At 41.1% G+C, this 12310-nt stretch overlaps 1 protein-coding gene across 1 annotated transcript in view; it reads right to left on the bottom strand.

Moving 5' to 3' along the window:
- OC90 (otoconin 90) overlaps nt 1-8288 on the bottom strand; it is a 51043-nt gene extending 42755 nt beyond the window's left edge. The window contains exons 1-4 of the mRNA XM_036741683.1: nt 8234-8288; nt 4189-4254; nt 1607-1666; nt 159-333 (exon numbers count right to left, since the gene is read on the bottom strand). Of these exons, the coding sequence (XP_036597578.1) occupies nt 159-333; nt 1607-1666; nt 4189-4254; nt 8234-8288 (356 nt within the window). The remainder of the gene's footprint in view (nt 1-158; nt 334-1606; nt 1667-4188; nt 4255-8233) is intronic.
- Between the last annotated feature and the right edge of the window lie 4022 nt (nt 8289-12310).

Raw genomic sequence — 12310 nt, 5'->3', positions numbered from 1 at the left:
CTTAATAGTTTGAACTTTCCCAGAGTGGAAGTGTGCCTTAAGAAGTCAACAGACCCCTAAATTGCTCTAGGCCCCGTCTAGGTGATGTAGCTATTCATAATTCCTGTCACATCTGGCAGCCAATACCCCACCCCAAGTCTTTGATTTTAGGAACTCACCTGTCAGTCTCATCCATGGGTTCCCCCTCCATTTCAAAGCGGCAGGAGCAGCCATAGTCTTCAAAATCCTTGGGGCAGAGCCCAGCCACACACTTCAACTTGTTCACAAAATGGAGCAAGGCTGGGAAGTTGGTGAAAATAGCCTGCAGCCAGGTAAAGTGGGAGCCCAAGCAGTCTGCAGCAAGGGGAGGGGAAAAATAAAGAAGTTCTTTAGGAGTAAGGATATGGAAACTGAGGGCTTCATCTAAATGCCACAAGCAGTTCTCATCCACGCCACTCTCTACCTCGATGTTGTAGATCAACAAGCATTTATAGATTATTTGATATGTGCCCAGCACTGTGTTAAATACAGTGAGAGATACAGAAGAGTTTTGTATGGTATAGGGCAAAGAGCCTTGGAGTGGGAATGAGAAGACCTGAGTTGTAGTCTTAGTTTTACCATTCAGTACTTTTATTACCTCAGGAAAGGTTACTGATTCTCATCTGTAAAATGAATATAATACCAGGGATTGTATAATCTATAAAATGGGGGCACCCTATCGCCAGTCTGAGAAGCTTATTGTTCAGACCACATGAGAATATATAGGTAAGATTCTTTGCAACCGTAAAGTGCTATCTAAATGTTAACTACTGCTCAGTGTTGCAGTGGATAGAGCGTGGAGCCTTCCACGCTTCCTCAGACACTTACTGGCTATGTAACCCAGGGCAAATTACTTAATCCTGTTTACCTCAGTTTCCTCTTCTGTAAAATGAGCTGGAGAAGGAAATGGCAAACCACTGCAGTATCTTTGTCAAGAAAACCCGAAATGGGGTCATGACTGAACGACAACAACAATTTTGCTATTACAGAGGGACAATGGGGCAGCGGACTATAATTAGGGGTCTTGAAGTTGGAACTATGGAGCTGTGTATGGTTGGGTAAATTACTTTTCCCCTCTAGCCCTCAGTAAGAGGGCCCTCTACAAAAAAAGGATGCATGATTTTTTATGCTCTGATATTCTACTCTAGAAGTGGCAATTCTTGTAGAATTCTAATGTAGCCATAATGCGTATGTGTCCTATCTCCTCTGTTGGATTCTAAGTCCTGAAAGCAGTCATTCTAGTCATCCAGATTGCCTGATAGCTCCCCCAGTGCCTAGGATGATGAAAACCTGATGAGAAAGTGTGATGCAGAGGAAGAGATGGTGAATTTGGAGTCACAGAAGGCGGGTATTCCATCATTTAACATCTCTGGGATTTAGTTTCCTCATTTGTAAAATGTGTGTGTCTGTGGGTAGGTGGATTAGATAACCCATAAGATCCATTCTAGCTCTAAATCAGTGATTCTATGATCCTATCTATATAGGCCATCCTTTGTAAATGGTTTTTGAATGATAGGAACTGCAAGCATCCCCAACAGTGATAATATCTCTCTCAGTATTATCCTTACAAAATAGGGATTCAACTTACCAAAAAATAATGTTACACTTTCCACATCCTTAAATGCCCCACTGAAGAATGTGATGTTTTCTAAGAAGAGAGGAAAGATGTTTAAAAAATGTATTATTGTGAAAGGGATAATATGTGTGTATAAAGATATAGTTACATGGTAAGACCACCATTTTGCTGGAACCTTGAGAAGGCTTAGGAAGTGGTATTATAATTGTCTTCTGTTCCTACCCTCAGGAAGGTGAGACAATTGATTTGAGGGACAGTTTGAGGGGAGCTGTTGCCAATGACCGTGCAGCTAAATAACTACCTGGGAAATAGAAAAGAAGTTTGGCTTAGGGCCAGAAAAAGATATCAAGTCACTGAAGGGGCCAGTCATACAATATTGTTGTTCTTTGTTTTCAAAGAGGACCAATGACTCTTGCTTGAATTGGATTTAAATGAGGCAGAGTTGCACAAAGTCATCAGCCTCACTCTCTCTTCCAGTCATCGAAGTCCAGTGGGCAAGACAAAAATCAAGATGACTGGTGATGGTCTGGGAGGCAGTGGATGACCTTAGCATCTTCTATGTCTGACCAAGCTCTAAACACTCCGCAGAGCCACCTTCATAGCCATTAGAACAAATTGTTCTCATCTGCCCACTCCACTGGGGGAAGTCTTCATATGCTTGGGATAGACATCTCCCTAACTCACCATTTGGTTTGAGCCCTGTCAGTTATCCTCAACCTGGTTTAGCCATCTAGTGAGACAGTTTATGAGGGTGTGGCCCTTGCACATGCTACAGCTTCTTGGAGCCACAGGTGAGAGTTGGGTGGCAGGTGGACACCAAAGGTGGATGAGCAAGCCCTCACTCAAGAGGTGATAGTGCTCCCTGAACACCCCATGACACCCTGTAATACACTATTTTCACATTATTATGTGCCATACCATGTGCTTCATGTGTGGTGTCCCTGACTCCTAAGCCTGGCAGTGTTAATGGTTTGGGGATCATGAAATTATATACTTCTCAGTTTAGTAGAACAGTAGGGGATGATGCCTTGGAAGAATGTAGTCCCAAAGTGACTGGTTCAAGTTGAGGGAGACATTTGGGAGGAAGGTTGGTGTGGTAGGAACTTATTCCACTGACCTGGCAAGTTCACTGAGGCTAGCTGGTTTTGAGAGAGGTCAATATGACCTCCACAGGACCACTTCCTGGGCTGCTTTGTTTGGAGTTCAGGTTAATACACTTTTCCTAATTATGGCTCACAAGGGCAAGACTCCAGACTCTCCAGAATAACATATGGAGCCATTTGATAAGTTAATGTGGGGAGAATGAATGCCTGTCCAAGGGTCCTTGTTTATGAGGATGAGAGGAAACCTTGGGTGGACAAGGTTTTTGAATATAAGTCTCTGCTCCAGGTAAGGACATCATGGGAAAATGGTCAGGTGAAGCATTATTTACCCCTTCTGGCACAACCCTAAAAGTACAAAGAGGGAAGAGGGAATAACTGGAATGGCTATTAACACTAACTAGCCCTTCAAGAAAAGGGTAAGAAGGAAGTCAGAGATTTGAGTGTGCTAGATTTGAATAAATCGAGATACTAAGCCCCTCAGCTGAACCCTAGTGTGGATAGCTGACTGGAGGTATGTTCTTACATAGATTTTGGTAACATGGAGTGCCAACAAACAGAAAGAAAACCACACATATGGCCGAGCTTACACATTTGAAAAGGGAGGGAGCAGAATCTGTAAAGCCGATAGAACTGCAAAGGGGAAGTCTCTAGAATATGGAACAGATAGAATTTCAAGTCCCATGGGAGCTAGGGATTGCTGCTGACCAGTAGGCTGAAGGCTCTGTACTGGTTATACAGTGCCTGGCAGTTTCATAGTGACAAAAACACCCAGCCCCCAAACTCTGGACCTCCTCAGACATTTCAGGAAGTTTCCTCTTTCCTGAGAAAGCTTAATCAGCTACCATTACTGGCATCATCTCCATGGTGAACAGGGAGACAAAGGGGTTCAGATGCTTACCAGAACTAGAACCAGCACCAAGACTATCATGTATCTTTGCCCTGTAAGATATATCCCTTAATAGCTAGATAAACATTTATACTCTCTGTGTCAAATCAGTCATTCATAATCTTGATAACTTTGGCTTAAGATGGCTTCTTCAGCCTCCTATAACAACTGGCTTAGCAGACAGGATGGTGACAATTACTTCCCTATTCAAACAAAAAAAAAAGAAAGGTCATTAGGCAACCCCAGCCCCACCAACACATACCTTTAGGGACAGTTAGACACTAGACTGTAGAATCCTGTGACACCTGAGTTATGGGCAGTTTTGTAGTTCTACCAGTGGAATAAGTTGGGAGAATATTCCCATCAAATCTGAGGGATGAATATGGGGGGAAAGCATGGCATGCTACATTCTAAGAGGAAGGATTTGCAAGAGAAAGAAAAGCCTCTGAATCTTTTTGAAATGCAGAAATTAACTCCTTTACCATCAGGGAAAACAAACTTCTTTACCTATCTCATAGGAAGATGCATTTTTTCCCCTTCTGTCAAAATCTCCCCCTCTCCATCCTCAGCTAGACTTAGTACGAAAAAATTCAAAAGATTCTCACTTATATTTCTTGGAAGTCCTTGAGTCATTTCTGATGGAAGATCAGGTGTGTCCCCATTTTGTCCACCTATTTATGACAAAGAGATTGGAAGGAAAGGTTTTTAAATGTTAATGAAAATCTCCCCACTTTGTAAGGATGGTCAAATGAGGTAAGAGGTAAGAGAACAAATGGAGTGGGAACACATCTGTTTGTATATCATGGATGGGGAGGCTGTACTGATATCAGGATGTAAAGCAGTGGCCACACATGCCCCCTTGTCCCACTGACCTTTCTCCTTAGAGCCTTGAGATATTCAGTTTGAGATGTCTCTAAGTAGCCAGTTTGAAATGACTAATAGGCAGTTAGTGATGTGGGACTGTAAATCAGGACAGAGTTTGGGACTAGATATAAAGTGGGAAGATCATATAGAGAGATACTATTTAAACCCATGGGAGCTGATACATTCACTGAGGGTGGAGAGAAGAGGACCCAGGACAGAGTTTTGGGATACGCCCAAACCTAAGATTGGGTGTGATATGGTTGATAATCCAGTGAAGAAGTGATCAGACTGGTAGGAGGAAAACCAGGAGAGAACAGTGCCATGAAAACCCAGAGATGAGAGGGTATCCAGGAGGAGAGGGTGGTCAGCAGTTGTATATGGAGATTTGGCAGGAAAGAGAGGTCCATGAAAGGGTTGTGAATAGTGGGAGTGACATATTAGAGCTGTTCATTAGGAAGATGAATCTGGCTGCTGTGTGAAGGATGGTTGAGAGATGAGATACCCCAGAAATTGGAAAAACTGGATAGGAGCCTACTTCAATGATCAGTGAGAGCAAAACACTTTACAGTTAGGAAAATTCCATCTGTATGCCAAAAATGTCATGGAGTGCTCATTCATCATGTTTTGGAAAAATATAAACCTTTCCAATGAAAAGCAGGTCTTTATTGTGACTCTGAAAGAAAGAACCTTGTAAGGTGCTAGTCAGTAGCACAAAGGCTCTGTAATAGCTTTGGCATCTTTCAAATGCAGCACAATTACTCACAATCTGTTAATTAGCATAACAGCTACTGAGGTAAGAATGGCTTCTCCCCACTGGTGAAGCAATTGCAAAATATTATCTCCTGCTCGATAATTATTACATTTTTATTTTCTTCATGTGACTGATAATTAAATTCTATTCCAGAATACTAGCTGATATTATTACCAATAGGTGTTAAATGAGCTACTTATTTTTTTCTCCCTTCCTGCTTATTTTCAGTAGATCAACTCTCATATACTCTCACCATAGGTTGTAAATGCTTCTATCGCATCAGGACTTGGAAGACAGCAACAAAGCATAGTGGAAAGAGTGACTTTGGAGCCAGAGAATCTGGATTCAGATTCATCCCTCGATGCTTGCTGACTACATGAGCTTAGGAAAGTCACTTAGCTGCCATGGGCCTCGGTCTTCTCAGCTGTGAAATGAGGGTGTTGGATAAGGTCACCTCTGAGGTCCCTTCTAGCTCTAAAACATAAGATTCTGATCCTGTGAATGAGTTAGTTCACTTAGAAGAATCAGAGGTAGAGAAAGATAGGGAACAAAAAGAGCAGAGCCATAATGGCAAAAAATCATGGGATTGAAAACAGTGTTGGATTGATCGGTTGGCACAACATGGTACAGTGTGGGGAGGACACTTGGAATTAAAATGTAGGTTAATCCATTCAATCAACCAATCATCCCACTGCCCCCTTAAAATAAATGCTATTGTCAGGTGAGAACATCTCCCTGTGTGGGCTTAAATATCTATTAATCAACCAATAAAAGGCGTTAGACTAGGTTATGAGACACCCAGCCTTGACAACCATTGGTTGTCAAACCTAGCTGGTTTCTAGTCTGCTTTTTCAGGCTCAATGCAATGTTATCCCTCTGTAACTCAGCGCACCAAATGTGCCACATCTCTTGCCCTTCCCCCAAGACTTTCATCTGGCCATCATTTTTCTTTTCTTTGTGACTAGGTAAATTCACTGTCTTCTGTTCATGGAGGGGAGGGATTTGGGCAGAGTCCCCTGCTACGTGGTATCCTTAAGGAAACAGCCTGAGTTATAAGCGTGTGAACTCCTTTGTGCTCACTTTAGTGGGCATGTGGAGTTAATGGTAAGTCTGTGTGTGTGTGTGTGTGTGTGTGTGTGTGTGTGTGTAAGGGCAATGAGTAAGAACCTCAGTTCTCCAGAGTTAATTCATGGAGGTTTTACCTTAGGCAGAGGAGTTCTGCCTTCTTATCTTATGGATTCAGCTGTGATGGCTTGATTATTTGGCATATAATTCTTCTCTTTTGATGTTCTGGTTTTGGAGAGTTTGTAGCAATAAGTTATTCAGATCTCTTGCTGCTTAAATTATTTACCTTTAACCTCAAAGAAATCTTCTATGAAATTTGAAATTTCTGTCATTCTAGTTCAGAGAAGGAGAGATCAGTGCAGTCTGAAGTATTTGGAGGAGCCTTATATTTGTATGCATTATCTCTGCTCAGTCCTCAGTAGAATATAAATTACTTGAGGGAAAGCACTGTTTATTTATTTTGTCTTTGCATACTCAGCATCAAGAAGAATGCCTTTAACATTTTTGGAAGGTCTGGACGTGTGATTTTACCTGTGGCATAGGGATCTCCCAGTAAGAAGATATGCTTTACTGATAGAGATAGCAACTCATCTATAGCTTGTAGACTTAGAGAACTGCCTGTTACTGAAAACTTAAATGAATTGACTGTACAGCTTATTTCAGAAATGGAAATTGAACCATGTTCTTCCTGACTCTTAGCCTGGTTCTCATACTTCAGCAGTAGGCACTTATGCTAACAAGTATTTGTTGAATCAAACTGAATTTCAGAGATGGTGAGACTTGAAGGCTCTAAATCCACATTGAACTAAGATAGCACAGAGAAAGAGAGGTCTTTCTATGCAGAGAGAATGACCTAAGGCAGAAAAGTGGGAAGGAGTATACTATGTGGAGGCATGGTGAGTGTGCCATTGAACACTGGAGGGGTTTGAATCCAACGTATTTATTCATCAAGAATAGCTCAACTGGAAAAAAGTTATAAAATTAGTTCAGTTTTGGTGACAATATGGTCAGAGAGAGATGAGAAAAAATAAGATAGTTTAGATAGACTGATAAAGGGATAGAAAAGATAAATAATTTGTAGAGTTAAAAATTAATTTAAAAACTCTGTAAGTTAGTGATACTTTACACAACAATATCTTACATTTGTAGGTCTTGTCATATTTTCCAACACCCTTTTATATCTCTCGAGCTATAAGGGACCCCTGAGCCCATCTGTTAAACCACCTCCCCAGCCCCACCCTCTCATTATACACGTGAGGAAATAGGAGCCCAGGAAAATTAAGTGACTTTCTCAAAGTCAGTCACCGAGTCAATGTCAAACAAAGGTAGGTTTTGAGCCTTCTGACTTTCAAGAGAATATTCTTTCCATTTGATCCTCATTACAAGGTAGGTGGTGACCGGGATAAGTATTATTGTCTTCAGTTACAGAGAAGGAAACTGAGGCCCCAAAGCTGGTGGCTACACTGGCAGGTCATTTTTCAAAAATGGAAAATCTTGAGTTCTGAATATGATGTGTTTTCTGTTGTTTGAGGACCAGCCCAACTATGTTTGGGTAGATTCATCACAAGGATGTTGGTTGGTCACCAGAATAATTTTTCTTTCTTTTTCTTTTTTTCATAGGAAACTGTCACATGAAACCATCTGCTAAGGTATGAAGGAGAGAAGGAGAACCCATACCAATGAGTTCAGATACTCCTTAAGTGTTAAAGAATGTAATCATGAGCTCTTATTATAATGCAGGAGTAGAGGAAGTTCCCAGTATAATTTCTCTATTGGCCCGAGGGTGGGGGCCTTCAGGAAGGTAGACAGGCCACAAATGCCCAAGTCGTTTATGCCCACCGTGGACTTTCAATATATATGAAAATACTTTCTGCATTTGCGCTTAGAGAAAAGTGTATTCAAAAGGACCTCTTTTAAGCTAGATAAATATTTTGCTCCATGTTGGATTTGAAGAAAGGGTATTCACTTACCAGCAATTGGCAACATCAACATACTTATCATGACAAATGCACGCATGGTTTCCATCCAAGGAATAGAAATGAATCAACAGCCTGTTGAATGAAGTAAGACACGATAAAGAATATTTGCTCAACTCTATTCAATTCAACAAATACTAATTATGCAAACTAAATGCAGCCAGGAAGCCTTTGTCTGTGGAAGACCATGTAGGTCAGTAAAGAGAGCACTTGATTGCATATCAGAAACCTGTGCTCCAATTCTGGCTCCCTGCTATTAAGGTACCGTGTGACCTTCAGAAAGGCATTTCTCTATTTTGGGGCTCAGAGACATCCTGCCCTAGGAGCTAAAATGAAGAACTTGGATTTGGGCTTAGACACCAAGCCTCAATTTCCTCTTCTGTAACATGGGGAAAACGACATTTGCAGCTCACATGGTTGTTGGGAAGCAAACAAATTGCAAATCTGAATTTGCTGTTGAAATTTATGTTTTTTCAGAGAAAATGTCTTCATTTTTCCAATGAGAGTTTGATTAGATAACCCCTAAGATCCATTTCACCACATTATGGTGTTAAATTTCTTCCAGGTGTAATATATTCTCTTGCCCAAGGTCTCTTCTAGCTTCTAGTATTTTTTGTTTTTATAGTCAACCATTGCAAGAACTTGGATATTTCACTCTGACACAATATACTGATAATACCTCAATAGCCATAAAATGTGGATAAATCTTCAGAGACGAGATTTTCATGTATTCAGCAGAGATTCAAACCCGATAATGACATGTCTCCTGGATCTTTTGAGACTGACAAGCAAAGAACTTCCTAAGACATGAAACCTGTCTTATCACCAAAGGACAAACTATTGTGAGCAGATGAAAGCATAAGATTCCTAATGCCCTGAGAATGTTCGCCTCTGCCCAGATATGCACACAGCGACACAAATGCAGATACAGACACACTGCAAGAACTTTTCATCCATCTGGGCATAGTGAATAAATTTGAAAAGGGGAGTTTATTAGCTTATGTTGGCTCAAGGTGCCGTAGAATAAGACACCTACAGCTCCTTGGAGCCGCACCCACATTATTAAAGTTTAGTTAAAGCACAGAGCCTGGCACAGAGTAATAAGAGCTTAGTGAGTGTTTTACTCATCTCTGTATTGAGATGTCCCCATTCCTCCTCAATGACACTCAACTCCCCCACCCCCATCCATCACACCCACACTCAAGAGTAGCAGATTGATAAAAAATGCGTACCTGGATAGTCGTATTCCAGTGCAGCTGGATGGATGATAATGGCTATGAACAAAGTCAGGACTAAGTGATTTATACCCCCTACCCCCAGTACAGGCGATCACCCTCTAGCCAACAGCCCCTGCTCATTTGTGAAACTGTTCATAAAATGTCAAAACATAATTGGAGGGAGGGGACAGAGTAATCCAGACTGGAACACTCAGGGCTCTATATTAAGAAGCTCACCTGCATAGAACATTGGCCAGAAGGACCCCTGTTCGGATACCCTGCCACTAATTAGAAAACAATCGATTCTTTGTTCTCTACCTTCCTTAAAGGCTTTGAACCCTAGAGATATGACTCAGGTTTAGCACAGGAGCGGCTCAGTGATTAAGGCCGGATGAAAGCCATGCAACATGGTCCCATTCTTCCTCCAGCTGCCTCATCCACCACTGGCTGCATCTGATATCAGTTGTTATTTAATAGGGATGGCCTTCGGCTACCAGTCTCTGTTGACAGCATTGAAGGACTGGTGAGAAGGGTGAATCAATGGTTAGCCACCATTTTCTATCAAAGACCCCCTAAAGATCCCCTTAAACTTTAAAGGAAACTAGGACTTACCAAACCAGCCATTTAGTGGAAATTTCTTCCCTTGTAAAGGAACAAATGCAGGGTTTCTTTAAACTGGTGGCTCCCCTAGTGCACCGAAACGTTTGTTCACAAAAATATTAATTACGAATTCTTCACAAAATGGAAGCAAGGACAAAGTATTTCTGAAGTAATTATGCTAATAAGACAAGTAAATAAGACAAGAGGATTTGATTTATGAAAATTCATTTTATATACAGAAAATAATAATATTTAGCATTTCTATAGGGCTTAAAGATTTGCAAAGCACTGTACATGTTATCTCATTTGATGCTCATAAGAGCCCTGTGAGGTAGGTGCAATTATTGTCCCTAATTTACATCTGAGGAAATGGAAGTTAAGTGATTTGTCCAGAGTAACCCAGCTAGTCAATGCCTGAGGCAGGATTTGAACTCAAGTCTTCCTGACTCTAGGCCTAGTGCCCTTATCTACTGAGCCACCTGGCTGCCATGCCTTCATTTTCAAAAGAGAAGCTCTGGATTGTCACAATATCCTCAGATGTTATTTATCTTCTTTCCTCCCTTTTTCTTCCCCTTCTCCCTGCCTCTAGCCTCATCACATCAAAATTTACCAGGCCTATGTCCCATTCACTTGGGGTGTCACTCATAGCCTTCCCAGGGGACAACTGGAAACCCGAGAAACTCAACTAAGCTCCAAGTGTTACTGTATTCACCCCTTCCCCAGACATGCTTGCATATAAACAGGGTCATTCTGGAAACAAAATCCACTCACCTTAGGGAATAAATTGTAAAGAGGCAGTTTTCAGCTCCATGCATAGAAAACACTTTCTAATAATGAGGGCTGTCCAAAAAGCAATGGTTTTCCTCAGGTCATCATGGGTTTCTATAGTGGTGATCTTTAAGCATTCTAGATCACCACTGATTGGGGGTATTGTTGAAGACTTTCTTTGTTGATGAGTAATATGAGTTAGTCCAGGGGAACTTTGAGTTTTCCTTCCAATATTGATTCTGTGACTCTTGAAAGGTAAAAGGTTGAAGTCCTTTAACTGGCTGACAGGGGCATGGATTTTGAGTTAAGAAGTATCTTAAGCATCCTCTTAAGTCACAGGATATTGGCAGCCATGTATTCTGCTCTGTATAAGTAAGTTCTTGGTTTTAAAGCTTTAGAAGAGGCTTATATTCTTGCTTTAATTAAATGTCAGTTCTAGATACAACTTATTACTTAGGAAAATACATAAAAATTCAGTTGTTAAGCTGTTAGCACAATAGCCAGCCCTGCAAAATGTCAATGTTGGTATCCATTTGGAAGCAAAACTTGCATGAATAGGGGTATTTAGTTGCAAAGAGCCTCTCTGGAACCTGTTTGCATTTGGAACACGAGGGTGCTTTTGGAAGAGGGAGTCTTTACAATGACATCCTTGGAGTTGGGAATTTTTACAAGGATGCTCTTGGAAGAAAAAGTTTTACAAGGATCCTGGGGATTCTTGGAGGAGCAGGTTAAAGCAGGGGAAGAGAATGGCATGGTGTTTCACATCCCACCAGAGGCCTCTTAAGTGTTGAAAGATTTTGTGGCTTTTGAGAGTCCTCCTCCCCTCCTGCTGAGGACAGTAGAATAACACCAAGGACTGACTCAGTTCCAGGAGGTTCCTTCACTCCTGCTGACCCTGGCTTGAGACTTGGTTATACCTTCCATCCATCCTGGAAGATCGCAACTTTTGGGAGGGGTGGTGACAGAAGCCCCAATCCCTTGGTGTACCTGAGATGATCAACAAAGGTGACCCAGACAGCAAGGTGTGCCAACTTCAGTGGTCAGCAGAGGAGCAAATTATTAACCCTCCATGTTCCCCTGAAGCTGAGGCCTGGGACAGGGCTAGACTCAAAACCTTCAGTACCTAGAGACTGAGAGAAGGTTTGGTGTTTTCACTTGGGACGTGGGCATTGAAAGGGTTTGGTGTTAATGTGTATTCCTGAATTTACCCTATTGTATTAGTTGGTTGTTACCTAGCTCTTTTAATTTGCAGATTATATTTATATCTATCCATATCTATATCCATATCCCTATCTATATCTAATCTGTATCTATATCTATCTCCATATCTATATTTGTATATCTATATTCATATCCATATCTATATTTGTGTCTATATCCATGTCTTATCTGCATATATTTCTATTTACATATCTATATCTAATCTGTATACCTATGTCTATCTATATCTATATCTGTATCTATATCTTTATTCATGTCTATATAT

The sequence above is a fragment of the Trichosurus vulpecula genome, chromosome 1, assembly GCF_011100635.1.
Source record: "Trichosurus vulpecula isolate mTriVul1 chromosome 1, mTriVul1.pri, whole genome shotgun sequence".
NCBI classification, from domain to species: domain Eukaryota; kingdom Metazoa; phylum Chordata; class Mammalia; order Diprotodontia; family Phalangeridae; genus Trichosurus; species Trichosurus vulpecula.
The sequence above is the reverse complement of the archived record's forward strand: the minus strand, read 5'-3'. Positions and strand labels throughout refer to the sequence as shown.